General features: G+C 43.3%; 1 protein-coding gene across 1 annotated transcript in view; it reads left to right on the plus strand.

Annotated features, from left to right (window-relative positions):
* LOC126278825 (odorant receptor Or2-like) overlaps positions 1-8,808 on the plus strand; it is a 76,740-nt gene extending 67,932 nt beyond the window's left edge. Inside the window, exon 6 of the mRNA XM_049979101.1 lies at positions 8,752-8,808. Within this exon, the coding sequence (XP_049835058.1) occupies positions 8,752-8,808 (57 nt within the window). The remainder of the gene's footprint in view (positions 1-8,751) is intronic.
* Positions 8,809-21,173: the final 12,365 nt, after the last annotated feature.

The following is a 21,173-nucleotide window of genomic DNA, read 5'->3' on the forward strand; positions in this document are numbered from 1 at the left end:
ACTACCGTGATTTAAGTAAAGGTATCCTTTTGGAGTCTTGAATGGAGGAATGATCTTGTAAATACCAAAATACGGGTACACAAAAGTGCAGGTATTTCTGTTTGACACAGGACGGTGTACTTAACAACGTGACTTCAGTATTATGTCATTTGCAGATTAATGATTATATCATTTAGAAGTAGTATGTTTTTAAGTTGGTTATTATCTTAAAGTACTTGTGGGAAGAGTAAGTGATTAATGATTAATTTCCCTGAGTGGCAGATCATATGATGAAGTGTGGACGCCAAACTGTTAGGCTCTACTGACAGACGTAGTCCACTTAATGGGGCAATTATGACCAAGCAGGAAACATCAGCTTGTTATTTACGCGTGTGTGGGAAGACTGTTTGACACAGAGAAAAAGAAAACAATCACCACACTAATGCGTACATGTCTTGAGGTACCAACATAAACATATTTGCACTTATAGCATGTACAGATGGCGGAGACGGAAGGTGGACTAAGTTTTCTGAGTGGCAGTACAGCTGCACCATTTAAACATTTAGAAAATTCTCGGATAGAATTCGAGCAGCCAGATTGTCTGAGTCTTTGTCATTCTCCTGTCGAGTAATGTGTTCTTTCTTGCGACTGAAAAATATGAAACTGTCGCTGTTGATTGTACATTGTGATGAACTATGAGTAGTAGCGCAATATAACTGAGGAAATTCCAGAGTACTAATTCGTCGAGATTTGGAGTTGTATTTTAGAACTGGTTTAGCTGAATGTATGGGGGGCTCCCCCAAACAGTTCGCATTTTATTCAAAGCAAATGAAATCGTTACAATTTTTGTTTTTGAAGTTGAGTAGCATGAAAATAGAGTATTCCACTTTTAAATCGTTATCATAATTGTGTTGACTTCATCAGCCAATCTTCTGTTTCATTTATTTTCTAAATTTTTTTAACGTATTATATCAGTTATATATTTATGTGCACTTTTGGGTGACTTTATCTTTATCTGATAGGTGATCGCCGGGAAAACGTTACCATTGAAAGCGAATGCTGTTACTAAGATAGAAAAGCTTAACGTCGTTCTCCAACCCCTCAGATACACGGCCAATCGAGTTAATAGTGGGAGAGTTCAGTTGCAACTGTACCATTGAAGAATTAACATTGTAACACAAAAATGACTTTCAGTCTCATATGCTAACACACAAGATAGTTACCTGAAAGAACATACCTCGTGCACGTGCTGGTGTTGACATCAAACAAGCGAATACACAAGCAACCTGTTGCCTGGAATAAACTGTTGAAAATTCTGAAGGTACTATGAATAAAATACACGGAGTGAATGGTTATTCACAGCTCATACGGAAACCACGCTGGAGTTGCAAAAGTCGAGAAACATGACAGGCAAGCAGTAACTGAGACGGTAATGAGACAGGTTTGTAACATGCTCCTGATGTTATTCAATCTGTATAATGAACAACCTGTGAAATAAATGAGGGAAAAATTTTGGAAGACAATTATAAGTCAGGAAGAATAATTAAAGGCGTTGAGGTTTGATGACGACAGTATAATTTTGTCAGAGATTTCAAATGTATTGGAAGAGCAGTTGAATGTAGTGGATAGTGTCTTGAAAAGAGATTGCAAGAAGAGGATTCAAAAAAGTAAGACAAGCTCAATGGAGTCCGATCGAATTAAATCAATCGATGTTGACAGAATGAGATTAGGAAATGAGAAAGTAAAGTAGACGACTTGTTATTTCGGCAGCAAGGTTAGTGCTGATGGCATAAGCAGAGGGGGTATAAAATGCATATTGGAAATAGCAATAAAACTGTTCTGTAAATGAGTAATTTGTTAACACACAATATGGATATAAGTGTTGGTAAGCATTTTCTGAAGGTACTTGTGTGATGTGGGCCTTATGTGGAACTGGGAAGTGGACGGTAAAGAGTTCTGACAGAAACAGATTGCAAGGAGCTGAAATGTGATACTACAGAAGAATATTGAAATTTAGATGGGTAGATCGAATAACTAATGAGGAGTTACTGAATCAAACAGGACAAATTAAGTTTATGGCACAGGTCGACTAAAGAGAAGGGCTTGCTTGACATGACACGTCCTGAGACATCAAGGAATCACAAATTTGTTAATGGAGGGAAGTGTCGTGGTAAAACTGTAGAAAAGACCAAAGAAGTTCAATGGAAATTCCATGCAAGTTGCAGTAGAAGTTTGCACAGGCTAGACTATCTGGGAGACCCTCATCGAACCAGTCTTTGGAGTGAAGATCACAGCAACAATGGAGCTGTAAATTCATTTTTAACCTTATCGAAAAACTAATGCATCTCGAAAGATGGCTTGAATTGTACTCGCAGGTTTCTTAGATCTGCCTCTTGCTAATGCCGAACGTTCTTGATCCTTACCGGGTGGGATTGACGGAGGACATCGAAAGGGTGCAAAAAAGGGCAGCTCGTTTTGTATTATCACGTAATAGGGGAGAGAGTGTGGCAGATATGATACGCGAGTTGGGATGGAAGTCATTAAAGCAAAGACGTTTTTGGGTCGCGGCGAGATCTATTTACGAAATTTCAGTCACCAACTTTCTTTCCCGAATCGGAAAATATTTTGTTGAGCCCAATCTACATAGATAGAAATGATCATCAAAATAAAATAAGAGAAATCAGAGCTCGAACAGAAAGGGTTTGGGAGTGGAATGGTAGAGAGATAGTATGATTATGGTTCCATGAACCCTCTGCCAAGCACTTAAATGTGAATTGCAGAGTAGTCATGTAGATTTAGATTTTTTCCCGAGATTTCAACGTTTTTTAAATATCATATTTAGTACACATTTTTACACGAAAATAGATTCACATAAACAAAGTATTGTTTCATATTGTCTTTTACCAAGGCACATAAAGTCTCCACTTACAGTTATAGATGACGGTCAGCAAGGTAGATTCGTAATTTCTCTTTAGTTGGATAGTTTCGTACTTTGAGAGAAATTCACGACCCTCGTATAAGAATGTATCTGGTTCTTCTTCTTAATGAGAAGTGTCAACAAGTAATTTTCAATGTTTCGAAACTCAACAGAAGTGGTACGCAAATAAGAGAAACATTCAGTAAACAATGCAACACATTCTTTTCTCAGCCAATTGCGCACTTTGCTGTGGGATATCATGGAATTTTCCCGCTTCAGCGCCTACGGTTTCATGAAGCTGCGATAGGCGACGTCGCTATTCGTAGCCTTCAGAATGGCGTCTGTGGCGGACGTACGTTTTAGACAGAGAACTGTCATTTAGTTACTTTCAGCGGAAAGCCTGAGAGTCACCGATATTCATAGTCGCTTGCAGAACGCCTACGGAGACCTGGCAGTGAACAGAAAGCACGGTGAGTCGTTGGAAGAAGCGTCTGTCATCACAGGAAGAAACCTGTCCCATTCCCGTGTGCCGGCGGCCGCACACAGCTGTGAGTCCTGCAGCGTTCGAACGTGCGGACACTCTCGGTCGAAGAGCTCTATGGGGCGCAAACACCTCGCTGCTCAACTGATCGTCTCTGTTGGTCATGCTGACACTCTCGTTCATCAGTTGGGGTACCCAAATGTGCGTGCCCACTGGCTTCCTCGTCAGCAGGATATAAAGAGCGACGAAGGACAATGTGCGCGGAATTGCTTGCGCGTTAAGAGGCTGATCGTGACAATAATTGTCGAACGTCGTCACAGGCGATGAAACATGCGTTCATCACGTCGAACCGCTAGCAAAATGGCAACGCATCTATTGGAGCCACAGCATCTGTCTGTCCGTAGAAAGAATTCAAATCCGCACTCTAAGCCGGTAAAGTAATAACTACGGCCTTCTGGGTCTCTGGAGGGGTTATTGTGTTTGTGTCCTATGTCGTGTTGCAACGATAATGCTGTGTCCTGCCGCATTCACCTAGAGATAAGCACGTGGTTGGGTGTGGTCTAGCTGAAAAGTGATCTTTATCATGTCCTGTCTATAGCAACGTGCCACACACATTGAATGTAAAAACAAAACTAAACTGCGAGCTCCGAGGAATTAAACGTAGGCTACTCGCTTGCGGCCTCACAGGTGGAACCCATCAAACCTTTTTCGCTTCTGCTAAAAGTGGATTGGCTCTTTGGCTACCTCAGCACACTTCACGCAGAGAACCTGACTCCCAAATGTTCCAGTGCCTCCTTTCCATAGGGCTCGCAAAATTATGAGATTCCACTACAGGGAGCGACTGTCTTAGTTGAGTTAACTTTGGCATGAGATACATTAATTTAGAGTCTTTGTTTGGCTATGTCTGTAAACTTTACCGACACTGTCAAATACAGATACTCCACAAAAATGAAATTACGGCGGGCTGCATCTATTTCCTCCAAGCCTTCGGTCAGCCTTAGTCCCATTCCTTTTAAACAAGATGGAATTACAGAAGCAGAGATTTCGGCGCTGTGTGGAAATGGTTCTAATTTTGTGTGCTTAAGCTCTGGATTCGAACAGCACTTTCAGTTAACATTTTTAACAACCACGGAAAGATACTCTTCATCTCTGTTAACATCAACAGAAAAACGTAAGACTGCACCCAGGTTGTAAACCCACGTTGAACGTGATGCCATTCAATACCAACAGGAGCAGGGTCGGTGTAGGTTGGTCCATCTAACTCGCGGACATCTCATTTAACACAGCTTCGGTCACCAATAAGCTTTCTTACATCAGAAATTTTACTTAGTTAATAACATAATATTCATATAAGTTCACAGGCATTTATTTCTTGTTGTATTTGAAGTGGTTCAAAATATTGATGCTGGACTGGGATTGCGCCTTAGATCTTTCCTTCCGCCGAGTCTGTCACCTTCCCGACGATACAGTTCGAACTTCCCGGAGTTCCCCCAAGATTCCAAAGCTATAAATGTTTCCACAAAAGGCATGTCACTGATTCCAGCACAAAAATCTTCAGCATGTCATTTCATTCTGTAGCATGCGCACTCCAAAATTGAATAGTATGCCTCAGGGTTCCGTCCTGAGCGTCGTCCTCTTTCCTATCGCCGTTAAGCCTATAATGGCCTCTCTCCCACAGGGCGTCTCCGGCTCCCTTTTTGTCGATGATTTTGCCATGTATTGCAGTTCTCCACGGACCTGTCTCACTGAGCGGCATCTTAAGCATTATCTGGATCGTCTTCTCTCCCGGAGCATCGACAATGGCTTTCGCTTTTCCACTGATAAAACCGTCTGTATGAATTTCTGGAGGCGAAAATGGTTTCTCCCACCATCTCTACATCTTGAGGCTGTTGCCCTTCTGTTCGCTGACACTACGAAATTCCTGAGGTTCATGCTCGAATGGAAACTCCCTTGGTCTTCTCACATATCTTACCTGGGAGCCTGCTGTACGCGGTGCCTCAATGTCCTACGTGTCGTCAATGGTACTTGCTGGGGTGCCGATCAAACAACCCTCCTCCGTTTGTAATGGTCCCTTGTCCGCTAGAAACTCGACTACGGGTGCTTTGTTCTTGCATCTTCACGCCCATCCCTTTTACGCCGTCTCAACACTAGCCATCACCATGGCATCCGTTTGGCCACAGGCGCCTTTTACACCAGCCCAGTTGAGGGTCTCTATGCTGAAGCTGCTGAACTACTACTGTACTACCGCCTTGACTTTCTACTCAGCAGGTATGCATCATGTTGGTCTACCATGCGTGGCCACCCCTCCTATGCCGCCTCCTTTGATGATTCCTTTGATAGTTACCTCGTGGAGTGATCTTTCGCCACTTGCTACGGCGGCTTAATTCCACGCTACCTGCAACTTTCCCAATGGATGTGAACCCTTCACCACCTTGGCTTCGTGAAGCAGCCCGTGTTTACCTTGGAATTCATTCGCTTCCTAAGGACACTACTCAAGCCTTGGTCTATCGCCTTCAATTTCACGACCTTCACATGGAACTTAGCGATAGTATCTTTGTGCACACTGATGGCTCTCAGACTCACTATGGGGTCGAGTGTGCCTTCGTCATTGGCACCCGTGTCTTTCGATATCGGCTTCCGGTGCGTTCTTCAGTATTTACAGCTGAGCTCTTCCCCCTGTATCAGGCTATGGAGTACATCCGGTGACACAGCCTTCCCAATTGTGTCCTCTGCTGAGACTCACTCAGCGCCCTCTGAAATCTCTGTGTGCTATACACTGCTCATCCCTTCGTGCAGCGCGTCCAGGAAAACTGTCACTTGTTCACTCTTGGTGGAGCCAATGTCATGTTTCTGTGGGTTTCTGGTCATGTCGGTCTGCAAGGAAACGAGGCTTCCGACGCTGCTGCCAAGGCTTCAGTCCTCGTATCTCAGGCTGCGAGTACCTGTTTTCCCTACGATGGTCTCTGCATCTCCGTCTGTCAGGAGGTGGTATCCCTTTGGCATCGCCAATGGTCCTCCGCTCGCGGGAATAAGCTTCGGCTTATTAAGCCTCTCCCAGCGCCTTAGACAATCTCCTCTTCACCCTCCCGCAGAGAGGAGATTTTTTAATACGGCTGCGTATTGGGCACTACCACTTTAGCCATCGTCATTTGCTCAGTGGCGCTATACTACACTTTGTACGCATTGCGCCCCAATTTTAACTGTCCATCACTCCCTGTTGGAATGCCCTTTTTTTTAAAAAAAAAAAGTTATCGGCTGTTTTAGCGAACAACGCGCGGGCTATAGTCCGCGTTTTACTTTTTATCCAAAAATTCAAATGGTTCAAATGGCTCTGAGCACTATGGGACTCAACTGATGTGGTCATTAGTCCCCTAGAACTTAGAACTACTTAAACCTAACTAACCTAAGGACATCAAACACATCCATGCCCGAGGCAGGATTCGAACCTGCGACCGTAGCAGTCGCACGGTTTCGGACTGCGTGCCTAGAACCGCGAGACCACCGCGGCCGGCCTTTTTATCCACTGAAGCAATATGGCGAAGGCCATTTAATTTTTAATTTTGGTCCTCCGTTTCTGTATGGTGTTTTTTTAGCCCTTTTTCCACGTGCCCGAGTTTAGATGTCCCCTATTCTGTCCAATGGGACTGACCTATAGTCGTTTCCCACCTCTCTGTGTTCGTGTTCTATTGTTCTGAAATTTTCGAAATTTGTGGTAAGTTCTATGGGAGCAAACTGCTGAGGTCACACAACTTAATCTAACTTAATCTAAGGACTACTTACACACCCATGCCCAAGGGAGGACTCGAATCTCCGACCGTGGCAAGGCGCCTGAGACCGCACTGCTACCCCACGCGTCTCTATGATTTTGACTTGGGGTCGTATGACCCCTGTTGTTATTTGTGCCCTAAAACAAAACAAAACAAACAAAAGTACAGATGAAAACGAATTCTGGTTTTTAAAATCTGTCCAGGCTATGGGAACAATATAGAGTCATGCCTGAATGACTCCCATTTAACACAGAGCCTTTCATTATTTTTATTCACATCCAAATTTGCCGCTCCTAGCTTCTAGTGGAAAAGAATTTCTTTCTGTGTAGTCAACAACAATGATACGTGCAGCTTCGACTCCCAGTCAGCGCAAAAATATTCGTCACGTTATTTACAGCTAAAACTTCCGTATATGTTACTACAGCTGAAATAAGCCGATATTTAGCGTCTATTTGTGGCTAGGAAAGAACAGCGGCAGGTGGCGGACTCGAATCCCATTTCGCAGTTTTATTCAACACCCTATGCTTAGTTAACAGTCAATTAGTGCTCGATTTAAATACCAACTGAACACAAAGTTTTACCTTGTCATTTCAAGTTGCAACGTGAGGGCAGTTCGTTACGTATAAACGAAATCATATTAAAAATTTTCGTGGTTAGTTAACAGGGACAATAGATGCTGGATGTGATACCTAGGTCCCTGTCAATTCTACAATTTTGTCATGTAATTTAAAGATTATATTTGGTTTCGGAATGCCATTTATCTTAATGAATTTTATTCTCAAGCTTTAAAGACTGTCCCATCTCCGGTACAGTATTTGCTTTATCGTAGTATTAACTTGCATCTGAAGTGATGCCACACAGCAATGGTCTTCAGCGGTCTCTTGTAGTAATCATTCTGTATAGTACTCGTAGAACGACTGTAACGCCAAGAGACAGAGGAACTGTAAGAAGTTACGTTATGGAGTTGCAAACAATCGAGGGAAAAGAATTCAGGTTGTCAGACACTACCCCGCGTGATAGTACATTCTGTTCATTTTGAACGTTTCCACTTTTTGTTAAGGTTCTTCTTTTGCAGTACTTCACTCTTTTCAAGAATCTCTCTCCAGATACTTATATTTTGTTGCCATATGCATCTGCACATAGATTAAGTCCATAGATTTTACCTCAAAAGCATGAAATCCGTACACACAACTCGAAATTATCACATGCGAATATTTATTACACACCTTCTAATTGAAATGGTTATTTCGTCAGGTACTGATTTTAGTAACATATGATGGATCACAGAAACAGAGCGTTTTCTGGTACAGATAAGAATATAATGTATTTATAATAATAAATTTTTCAGATTAATCTTTGTTTTTATCTGCTTCTAAATGTGCTGTGTAATATTTTGCTCAATAGTTAAAGTCATTAATTCACACATGATATTATTTATCAGTCCTATTGTTGCTTAGTGGTTGCTAAAGATATAGATGAGATTGCAGCTATGATGTTTCTGTAAAAATTATTTGACTCTTTTGAATATATACCTGTGTGAAACATGTTTCTGTTCCAGATTTCTGGCGCAAGACTCCACTAAATAAATGTTTATGGTTTTTTCATAGGTCGTCAATATGTCTTATTCCTTCTTCGCCATTCTTCGGAACTTCAAAAGCGTCTAGAGATGGCACCTGGCTTCAGTTGGAAGAATTTGTCTTCTAGGAGATAATATACTATACCTTTACGCTGCATAATTACACAATTGCTAGAAATTTTTTCGCGGAAGATACTTCTCGGATTTAGACAAGTCAGCATGAAAAACTATGGGAATTCACCTAACTCAGTGTCAATATCTGTATCTGTACCTGCATCATTTCCTAATTTTTTGTTTTACGTGGAATAAAATCGTCTTGCTTGTGTTGGAAGCTAGTGTTGCAATAAGACAGACACATAAGAAAGTCAGTAGAATGAAGAAGAAATTATAATGTCCTGACTTCAAATACTGTGTTTACAGACATAAGAACTGTATGGGATGCAGGTGATAATGTATTGTTCTAGCTCCACTGCAACAAGATCTTCAGCGTCCGAACTAAAATTCTACATGGTGAGTGTGAATAACAGTGATAGAGCTGTATAGATAGAACTGCGTAGTGATAGAACTGCAATAAAAATAGCCTACACACACACACACACACACACACACACACACACACACACACCAGTTCGAAAATTTATAATGAAAGGAGAAATTCAGTGGATAGATAATTGTAGAGTTGATCGCTGTAACTGACTAATCGTTGGATTAAAAACGATGAGCCAGTCACTTTGCCATCCACTTATATCTCCACCTTAAAAACGTAGGCTGGAGTTAAAACAGTACGCAAAACTTTAAAACATTGACCACTGACTTCTCGTCAGCAAAAGGGAGAACAACCAGCTATATGTGCGTTTCATCGCAACATAAAATACATACCCTCAGTTAAAAAATCAGTGTATTGTCCTCAGTTCGGAGAACAAACAAGTTTCTCGGTAGAGAAATTAAAACCTTTTTTTTCTGTCGGCATCCAAACTTTTAATAGTCAGCTGCAGAAGAGGCCTCACAAGAGGGACGATTAAGATCGCCAGTCGTTGCAGTTCCGAATGTCCATACGCCTACCCTCGTGCCGTGCAAAAGTAGCTACCCATAAGGTAGCCACTTTATTGCATTGCATTTTCTACAGTCTGGAGCCGAGCGGCCGCTACGGACGCAGGTTCTAATCCTGCCTCGGGCATGAATGTGTGTGATGTCCTTAGGTTAGTTAGGTTTAATTAGTTCTAAGCTCTAGGCGACTGATGACCTCAGAAGTTAAGTCGCATAGTGCTCAGGGCCATTTGAGCCATTTTTGATTGTATTTTTGGGAACAAACCTCGGCCGACCGGTCTGTCCGAGCAGTTCTAGGCGCTTCAGTCTGGAACTGCGCGACCGCTACGGTCGCAGGTTCGAATCCTGCCTCGGGCATGGATGTGTGTGATATCCTTAGGTTAGTTAGGTTTCAGTAGTTCTAACTTTTAGGGGACTCATCACCTCAGATGGTAAGTCCCATAGTGCTCAGAGCCATTTGAACCGTTTTCTGAACAAACATCGGTGAGTTGCTGACGAAGTAGTCTTGCAGGCTGCAGTGTGAGCCAGCGTTTACAAACGACTAGAGTAAATACATTTAGAGTCCTGGGGGCCTTAGCTCACCTCTGGAACTTGATTGATTTGTGTACTAGATGTCCGGATCACAAGCTCTGACTGGAAGGAACACATACGCGTACCCTCTGTGCTGGGAATGGTATGAGCATAACTCTTCCAACGTTTATCACTGTTCACATGTGTCACTAAACTCTCAGAACCCTTACTCATTCCATAGGTAATGATCCCACAGGTCCCACTGCCAGGTGCGATTCATGGCAGGATTGATGCTGGGGTGTGACTGAAGAACATTGAGAGAAGTGTATGGAGGGAAAATAACTAGTGGTTTTAGGTTATATGACTTGCCAATAAAATTTTGCAGCCTTGCCCTGTTAACTACGATGTGAATGAATAAACAGTAACATTTACGTAATTACGAAAGCATAGTAATTGATAATATTCTTCTCGGGTGTGCAGCCGGATCACAACGTCATCGTGACACAGTATTTCCGCGGTCCAACTGGCCGCCATCTTCAGGTGAGAGTGCTGGTACACGATCTCGCCGGAACTGACTTCTCAGCGCAAGCGGTGGCCCCTATATAGGCTGCAGAAGGCCCACAACGCGTGCGTGAGAAGGTGCCGTAACCGCCCTCTAGCGCAAGTAAACATACCGCGCCGTCAGTGGTGGAAACAGGCGAAATCGAGATATCGCTATCAAAAATTAAAAATTATTCCGACGATCGAAACACAGACCGTTGTTTTTTAATGTCTGATAACACCAGGTTCCAAGTCTTACTTAAAAGGTAACCCTCGTCTCCAGTAATTAGATTATTAGATAAACGAATCTCTATGGATTCTTTTGAAACACAGTCCCAGTAGCGAGATGCGGGGGCAACCATTTGTGTCTCATCATACAGCATTCTATGTCCCTCGGAGGATTTAGAAGACTTGGAGCTGAAAACGGCCTCTTTAAAACCAACATGTTTCTGAAGATACGTCGACGATACGTTTATGATGTGGCCTCATGGGAGAGAAGCTCTTGATCGCCTCCTAGATCATTTTAATTCCCTGCATCCTAGCATCAAGTTTACCATAGAGGTAAAGTGATGGAAAGCTTCCGTTTCTGGATAACATTCTGGTGTACCGAAAGAATGATGGGACACTGGGACACACTGTTTATCGAAAACCTACGCCCACGGACCGTTACGTGCATGCTTCTAGCTGTCATCCATCGTTCCAGCATACGGGGATCCTGCGGAAATTGGCGATAACAGCTTATTCCATTTCTGATGGAGAAAGCTTAACACAATAATTGGTCCATCTCAAGGTTGTGTTCAAGGAGAATGACTATACCGATAAACAGATCCGTCGTGCTTTCCAGTTTGGACAGTCGCCTGAACCATCAGAAGATACCTACAAATTGGTGGCTTTTCTACCTTGTGCTGGGAGCATTTCCTCGAAGATGGGAAGAATTCTAGAAAAGATATATAAAAAGTATTTTCCGTCCGCCAGCTAAAATTAGAGCGCTTCTTGGCTCTGTTAAGGGTGACTTGGGTTTGAGGAAGCGCGGTGTGTACAAGATCCCAAGCCACTGTGGGAAGGCTTATATTGGTCAGACAATCCGGACCATTTAGCACCGGTGTGTTGAGCATCAGCGGCACACGTGGCTGCTTCAACCTGAGAAATCTGCAGTGCCGGAGCACTGCCTCACCGAGGGACACAGAATGCTGTATGACGAGACACAAATGGTTGCCCCTGCATCTCGCTATTGCGACTGTGTTTTAAAAGAATCCATAGAGATTCGTACATCTGATATTATTAGAGACAAAGTTTACCTTTTAAGTAAGACTTGGAATCTGGTGTTATCAGACATTAAAAAACAACGGTCTGTGTTTCGATCGTCGGAATAATTTTTAATTTTTGACAGCGATATCACGATTTCGCCTGTTTCCACCACTGGCGGCGCGGTATGTTCACTTGCGCTGAAGGGCAGTTGCGGCACCTTCTCGCGCACGCATTGTGGGCCTTCTGCGGCCTATATAGGGGCCACCGCTTGCGCTGAGAAGTCAGTTCCGGCGAGATCGTGTACCAGCACTCTCACGTGAAGATGGCGGGCAGTTGGACCGCGGAAATATTGTGTCAAGATGACGTTGTGATCCGGCTGCACACCCGAGAAGAATATTATCAGTAAAATTTCCTTAGAAACCTAGCTACCTCTACAGTATTTGTAACATAAAAGTCGTGTACTAGTATTAACAGAACAAGAAAAGAATACTAAGTTGAACAAATGTCTGCACATGTGTTTTGCTATAGAGGCAACAAGCTGAGAGTAAATTCAGATGCGAAAATCATTGTACGTAACAAAACAGAACTAGATTACTGATACAAGCTCAAGAAAAAAATTAACATTTGTGGCACCGCTGAGACTTTAACCCAGATCTCATTGCTTTTATGCAGATGTCTTAGCCATTGCACCACCGCAGCATTATTGCTAACACACCTGCATGGACTATTCTAGTCCAGTGCCTACCGTAATACACACTTGCATTCACGTCTTCAGCTTATTTTCTCCATCCTGTAATGGTGTAATGGCTAACACATCTGTCTACTAAGCAAGGGGACCCGCGTTAAAGTCCCCGCCGTGACACAAATTTTAATTCATTTTTTGAGCTATCATTATCGTAGATAAAGATGATACGCAACTATCTCAAGAAAAACTGAATTATACCCGATACGGAGTCAGGGATATTCTCTGCCTCGTGATGACTGGGTGTTGTGTGATGTCCTTAGGTTAGTTAGGTTGAAGTAGTTCTAAGTTCTAGGAGACTGATGACCATAGATGTTAAGTCCTATAGTGCTCAGAGCCATATGAACCAATTATACCCGATATATAAAACTGAACTAGTATGAGGGTATATCACACTGTTTCTATCTGTGGTTGTTGCTGAAAAGTTTATTCTATGTTGTGGGACTTCGATGATAGATAAGCAGCGACTTGTAGGCAAGGGTTTAATGTGACAGTCATATCTTTCCAAATCGGGTGCGGCAAATGCCGAAACGTAGACTGTGGCTACACTATTACAAATACGTTTAAACAAGACCGTTGTGTTGTTCTTGTCTTGGCTGCCGAAACACAAAGCCCAGTAGACTACCATGCAATGGAGAATGAAGGAGATGTATGGGAAAATTAAGAAGAAATGTCCAGGAAAACTGCAGCAATGGGTGCAATTGTTTCATGGTAACGATCATCCCTATACCACAAATATCCTCATGTGATTATCACTCCTTCGGTCCCCTGAAAACTGTCTTGAAGGGTCGACGATTCATGTCAGACGAGGATGTGCAGCAGGCAGTTATAGACTCAGTAATTTTTAAGTACTTTTCTCTTGGAGTACAGTGGTTTCTTTAGTACATAAAAGTGAACATGAACAGTCACAGCCAGAAAAAGTTTTCTTTTTTGGGGGGGCAGGAGGGGTGGTTACCGATTTCGGTCTGTTCTAGACCATCTTCAAACCTGACACGGTGATGGAAGTCGGTGGTTACAAACAGAGGAGGTGTTACAACTCCACAAACGCTAACGCAGTGAGGTCTGAAGATGGTCTAAATTAGATCCAAGCATGTAATCCCATAAAAAAAGTTCCTTTCCGTTGTGACCGTTCACGTTCATTTTTAAGTTACAGACTCATTCAAACAGTAGGACACGGTGGTTTACCGAAAGGGTATCTTGAATATGATGCTGGTTGGTTGCCTCAATGCTCACGGCGATTTTGTTTGATTAGCATACCGATTCTGGACTGTACAGCCTTCGTACAGAAACTATTTGATCACCCCTTATACTACATGTATTCAACGAACTTGGTACTGAATTGAGAAACCTGTTCTAAAAAGAAGCAGAATATATTATCGTAAATCGTCTTAATCCTATATCTGATCATCTTGAAACTAATGCATTGTTAACGGCATATGTAAGCATGACTCTAAATAAACTGTTCGTAAAGTTATTTCATGGAAATATTTCACATCCGTGCCCAAAGTATTCACATGCTGATAAAGAGATAAAAGACCTCAGCAAAGAGTTATAGAAACTGCTAAAAAGCTCTAAATCCAACTTTAAGGCGATAATGGATGATTTTACACAAATGGGAGTACTGAAACAAAATAGATATTGAGTGGGTATCCTCTGATACGAGAATTCCTACAGGTTGAGATCTACTAATAATTCGTTATTTTTTTCATAAGAAACGATGCTTCATCATCAGTTTCTCAAGTCGACAATGTCTGTGCATATATGATGTGGTCACTGGTTTATACATGATCTCAGATTCAAATATCTGACTATGCTGGAGGTTGCCTTAACTATACAAATAACAACCAAACGTTTGCGTGATGTTTCTATATTATTGTTCAGTAGAAAAATCAGGAAAGCTTACTCCAATTCCCTCTGGTGTAATCAGAGTTGCTACCTTAGTACCAAATTATTGGAATCACTATCCTCACTAACTCTAAACTCCCCTGAGGTGTCCATCTTCAGCCGAGCTGCTTATTTATTATGGTGGTTTGTGACGTAATTACTATGGTATCAACAAGCCCCTTATCAACATTACTGAGTGTGTTATAAACTATACAAATATTTCATCAATTTCCAAAGGAATTCACTGGATCAAATTAGTATTCAGGAACCCTCACTGAATGCTGATTCTGTTTGCCTGTAAACATTGATAATATGCGGACTGAAGCAAACTGACATGGGAATAAAACAGCTCACAACATACAAAAACGAAAATTACTAGAAGAGTGAAAATCACAATTACAGAGAATGTAGTCACTCTATGTCAAACGACTACATCACAGATTATGAATTTGGACTAGGAGTTTTCCACGGCATAGTTTATCATTTTACCTTTTTCATGACAAATTAGTAAGGAAATTGGAGAGAAACATTTTCTAAGTTGAACAGGTGGCATACCTCAGTCATGCAAAAGTATCAGCAGCCAGCAGCTGGGAAGCGTAAACATTTTCATCATCGGTAACCACTCATACAGACTTCAACGTCGACATTCTTGAGCGAGACTACGAGCGAGCTCACCTGAAATTTGTCAGAAGAGAGCAGACCCAACTGCCTTCGTAACATTACGTAAAAGACAATACGTACGGCCTAACGTCTAGTAGCAACGGTTTGACTAAGCGGCAAAGTCACTGGAAAAAATTAGTAAAGCAAATTTAACGTAACTGGAGACTTCTGACGACTCAAGTAGGGCAGAACCGAATCGGTCATTACGAATCCCATCGTAAAACACAGCCTCACTTCGACGACGTAAATACTCCACCCCAAGACCGAGCGAGGTGGCGCAGTGGTTAGCACACTGGACTCGCATTCGGGAGGACGACGGTTCAATCCCGTCTCCGGCCATCCTGATTTAGGTTTTCCGTGATTTCCCTAAATCGTTTCAGGCAAATGCCGGGATGGTTCCTTTGAAAGAGCACGGTCGATTTCCTTCCCAATGCTTCCCTAACCCGAGCTTGCGCTCCGTCTCTAATGACCTCGTTGTCGACGGAACGTTAAACACTAACCACCACCACCCCAAGTAGCCTAGTGCTCGGTCAGTAGGACCGATGGCAGTCTTTTTGTTTGCACTCGATTTTCTGTGTAAGTTATGGTAAAATTTGTGTGTGAGATAGCTCAATCATTGATCTTTTACTGATTGATGCCTTACAAGAAATCATGAAGTGCACAGTATTGAAGTCAGAACAGGAGCCAACACTGATGGGAGTAGTTCGCGGGTCTACCAACACGGCACAAGCTGTAATAAAACTCCAGCGTCGCAATAGTCTGATGGCGAGCCAGGTTCAGCTTTCAGCGCGAAATCACGGCATGTGACACCTGGTTCTACTTGATGCGACAATTCGGCCAGTGACCTGGGAGGGATTGAGTACTATCCGAAACGGTGTGTGAATCAAACACACATCTCACCGTCACCGCTATCTTCAACCAGGGCTACCCAGGGGGCGTGACTCCCTCGCCAGCCGGCGGCAAACTGCTGGACAAGGCTGTCATCGACTCCAAGATGATGCAGCGTCCATAGCAGCGTTGAGTCAGCTGTTGAATGCAGCAGATTTCTCTCCGGATTACATAACCGCCAGCACTCGCGGAATACATGGCAACGACTTGTATTCTAAGTAATAAATGAAATCATCTTGAATATTGTTGTATTGCGTGTAACGACCCCATACAGGTTCTCGATCTGCGTCCTGGCAAAAGAGTAAGGGTTTCCAGCCCAGCAGTGGAGCGACCCCTACTACATCAGTTCACTTTTATCAGTGTTTAAATTCATTAGTATTACTTCAGACACTCTATGTATGACACTTTTTACACATATGGAGGTATTTCGAAATTGTACATCGAGAGTAATACTTAGAAAGTAGCCTGCTTTTACTAGTAAGTAGTCGTGAGAAACAAGAATGATAACGAGGCTGTTTAGCCATTTTGCAGCTAAACACATTACACGTTAACCCATGGACACATGTATGTCATTCCTAATCAGGATACCAACTCTGATTGTCGAGTAAAACGTTGAAAATTGCAATAACATTTGTTATATGAATAAGTCACACACCATACATTGCCTTGTGATACACTGAACAAGGAACGTGAACTCAATAATTCTACACACATTAGAAGAGGAAGTAAACCATTATCACTAATTTTTTAGTGGTAAGCTCATCGTAGTGTCCACAAGAGCAGGACACTCGACTTTGATATAGAGAGAGAGTGAGATGCAATAGTCGCTTGTGCTTCTTGAGTATGCGAAGAGTTCAGAGAAATGGTTGTTAACGCTCTACTAGAGTAGGAAAGCATACGAAAAGAAAGAACAAAACGTATGTTACATATACAACAGCTACGAAAAGCTTAACTGGTTTCAAAGCACAGGCCAACTGACCTATGGCCACGTGGCTAAGTTCACAATAAAAACAAGAATTTAATCACGCAATTAAACTATTAATCTATAGGAAACCAATTAGCAAACACTTCCGTAGCATTCTGAACATTGAAAGGTGTACTATGAAAATATTTATTTATCTTATAGCATTACTAAACTGGAAGTTAAACAAGTAGTTTGCAGCAAAATTATAGGTAATACACAAGTAGTGCATGAAGGAAACGACGGTCTCTTTAAAACAGTTAGATAACACTCTGAAATACACATACAAAGCAAACATTCCAAGTCCTCATGTCTGGCCGAGTATACCTCTGCGGACCAACTGACACTGAAATATCTCAAAATTATGTGCCCCGTCAAGTGTGTGGGCAAACACAGAACAGAAGGTACACTGTGCAGCTCGTCTGAAAAAAATTATAAAGATTCTTAAAGGCTGGTAAGAGAATACCTCATCTACGATTCTTGGGCCGACAGAACAAGAAGATTAATGGGAACACGCCTTAATGTCGACCAAATACTAATCATTTCTCCAGCTATATACACTCCTGGAAATTGAAATAAGAACACCGTGAATTCATTGTCCCAGGAAGGGGAAACCTTATTGACACATTCCTGGGGTCAGATACATCACATGATCACACTGACAGAACCACAGACACATAGACACAGGCAACAGAGCATGCACAATGTCGGCACTAGTACAGTGTATATCCACCTTTCGCAGCAATGCAGGCTGCTATTCTCCCATGGAGACGATCGTAGAGATGCTGGATGTAGTCCTGTGTAACGGCTTGCCATGCCATTTCCACCTGGCGCCTCAGTTGGACCAGCGTTCGTGCTGGACGTGCAGACCGTGTGAGACGACGCTTCATCCAGTCCCAAACATGCTCAATAGGGGACAGATCCGGAGACCTTGCTGGCCAGGGTAGTTGACTTACGCCTTCTAGAGCACGTTGGGTGGCACGGGATACATGCGGACGTGCATTGTCCTGTTGGAACAGCAAGTTCCCTTGCCGGTCTAGGAATGGTAGAACGATGGGTTCGATGACGGTTTGGGTGTACCGTGCACTATTCAGTGTCCCCTCGACGATCACCAGAGGTGTACGGCCAGTGTAGGAGATCGCTCCCCACACCATGATGCCGGGTGTTGGCCCTGTGTGCCTCGGTCGTATGCAACCCTGATTGTGGCGCTCACCTGCACGGCGCCAAACACGCATACGACCATCATTGGCACCAAGGCAGAAGCGACTCTCATCGCTGAAGATGACACGTCTCCATTCGTCCCTCCATTCACGCCTGTCGCGACAGCACAGGAGGCGGGCTGCACGATGTTGGGGCGTGAGCGGATGACGGCCTAACGGTGTGTGGGACCGTAGCCCAGCTTCATGGAGACGGTTGCGAATGGTCCTCGCCGATACCCCAGGAGCAACAGTGTCCCTAATTTGCTGGGAAGAGGCGATGCGGTCCCCTACGGCACTGCGTAGGATCCTACGGTCTTGGCGTGCATCCGTGCGTCGCTGCGGTCCAGTCCCAGGTCGACGGGCACGTGCACCTTCCGTCGACCACTGGCGACATCATCGATGTACTGTGGAGACCTCACTCCCCACGTGTTGAGCAATTCGGCGGTACGTCCACCCGGCCTCCCGCATGTCCACTATATGCCCTCGCTCAAAGTCCGTCAACTGCACATACGGTTCACGTCCACGCTGTCGCGGCATGCTACCAGTGTTAAAGACTGCGATGGAGCTCCGTATGCCACGGCAAACTGGCTGACACTGACGGCAGCGATGCACAAATGCTGCGCAGCTAGCGCCTTTCGACGGCCAACACCGCGGTTCCTGATGTGTCCGCTGTGCCGTGCGTGTGATCATTGCTTGTACAGCCCTCTCGCAGTGTCCGGAGCAGGTATGGTGGGTCTGATACACCGGTGTCAATGTGTTCTTTTTTCCATTTCCAGAAGTGTAATTCGCTTTCGCCTTATAGTGTTTGGGAATTAATGTGGCTCGAGTTATGAAATCTATGGCCACATTAGTGTCCAAAGTATTCCATCACCTAGCATTTCATTAAAAATCTTCCAGGGAGGCAATCCACAAGCATTTTTATGTTAAGCAGTTGGGTGAAGAAGGTGATAGTGGAGGTAATGCACATAAGTAGCCATTCATTCAAGTCACTTCCCATACCCCACGATGGTGGTTTAATTTCCACAACCTCAGCCATACATACACTCAGCCGTTGCCTGGCTGGCAAATATCCATAAAGCCAGTTAAACACACACTCAACAATTGCTTGTGGACCGAGCGATCAAAGGCGCTGCAGTCACGGACTGTCCGGCTGATCGCGGCGGAGGTGCTAGTCCGCCCTCGGGCATAGGTGAGTGTGTGTGTCCTTAGGATAATTTAGGTAAAGTAGTGTGTAAGCTTAGGGACTGATGACCTTAGCAGTTACGTCCCATAAGATTCACATACACAATTGCTTGTGGAGCTTACGTTACAAATACGAGAAAACGCCAGTCAAGGGCGTAACATTCATTAGAAAGTATGGTACTATACGCAACCATACGTACATATCTTAAGAAATATCCCCAAAATAAAACCTTACATAATTAACATGGTTGAAAAAAGTGTGTGTGTTGGTTTTTGTATACCTAACCATATATTTGAAAGGAAGACATTTGACTATTAGGCAGGGCTATAAACGATATATATGTGACTTGAGAAGAAAATATATGATAAGAAGATTTAGCGACTAAGCGTTGTAAAGAATATATAGACTAAGGTGGGATACCTCTCAGTATCCTGTCAGATCTCCTCCTTCTTGGCGTAGAGCAGCAACTCGACTTACCATGGATTTAGTAAGTAGCTGGAAGTCCCCTGCAGAAATATTGAGCCAAGCTGCCTCTAAAGCCGTCCATAATGGCGAAAGTGAATCTGCTGCAGGGACTATGCACGAAATGATCTCTCAGTTATTCCCATAAACGTTTAATGTGATTCATCTCTGAAGACGTGGGTGGCCAAATAATTTGCCAGAATGGTCAAGACTATGCTATAACCAACCGCGAACAATTGTGACCCAGTGTCGTGGCACATTTTCATCTATAAAAATTCTATTGTTGTTCGGTAACGCGAATTGCTGCAAATAGTGTCCAAGTAGCTGAACATAAATATTTCCAGTCAATGTCTGGCTGAGCTGGACAAGAGAACTTAGTCCACTCCGTGTAAACACAGCTCACACCATTATGGATCAACCACCAAGTTGCACAATGCCTTGTTGACAACTTGGGTCCATGACTTTGTGGGTTCCCCGCTACACCGTTACCTCTTATCAAGTGATGTCGGTACTCATCTGATCAGGCGACGGTTTTCCAGTCTGTAGGGTTTTACTAACATGATCACGAATCCAGGAGAGTTGCTGCAGGTGATGTCGTGCTATTAGCAAAGGCAGTCCGGTCGTCTGCTCTGCTGCCATAGCCCATTAACGGCAAATTTCGACTCACTGTCCTAACGGATATGTTCATCGTGCGTCTCTCATTGATTGCTCCGGTTATTTTACGTACTGCTGTTTGTCAGCACTGCCAATACTATGCAAACGTTTTTGTTGTCGGTGATGAGACGTGATGCCTAAAAATTGGTATTCTCGGGACATCTCGTCACTATGGGCCTCGCGATATTGAATTCCCTAACTTATTTCTGAAATGGATTGTCCCATACGTCTAGCTCCAGCGACCATTCTACGTTGAAAGTCAGTTAATTCCCTTCGTGTGGTCATAATGACCATAACCACGTCGTAGACTTTTTCATGTGCATCATCTAAGTCCAAATGACAGCTCCGTGACTGCAGTGGCCTTTTATACTACCGATATCTAGATACGTGAATATCGTTATCCCATAACTTATCACCTCAGTATACTTATTAGACGCATGGGATATTCCATTTTGGAAATATTTGGGCAATTCAG

The sequence above is a fragment of the Schistocerca gregaria genome, chromosome 6 (assembly GCF_023897955.1).
Source record: "Schistocerca gregaria isolate iqSchGreg1 chromosome 6, iqSchGreg1.2, whole genome shotgun sequence".
NCBI classification, from domain to species: Eukaryota; Metazoa; Arthropoda; class Insecta; order Orthoptera; family Acrididae; genus Schistocerca; species Schistocerca gregaria.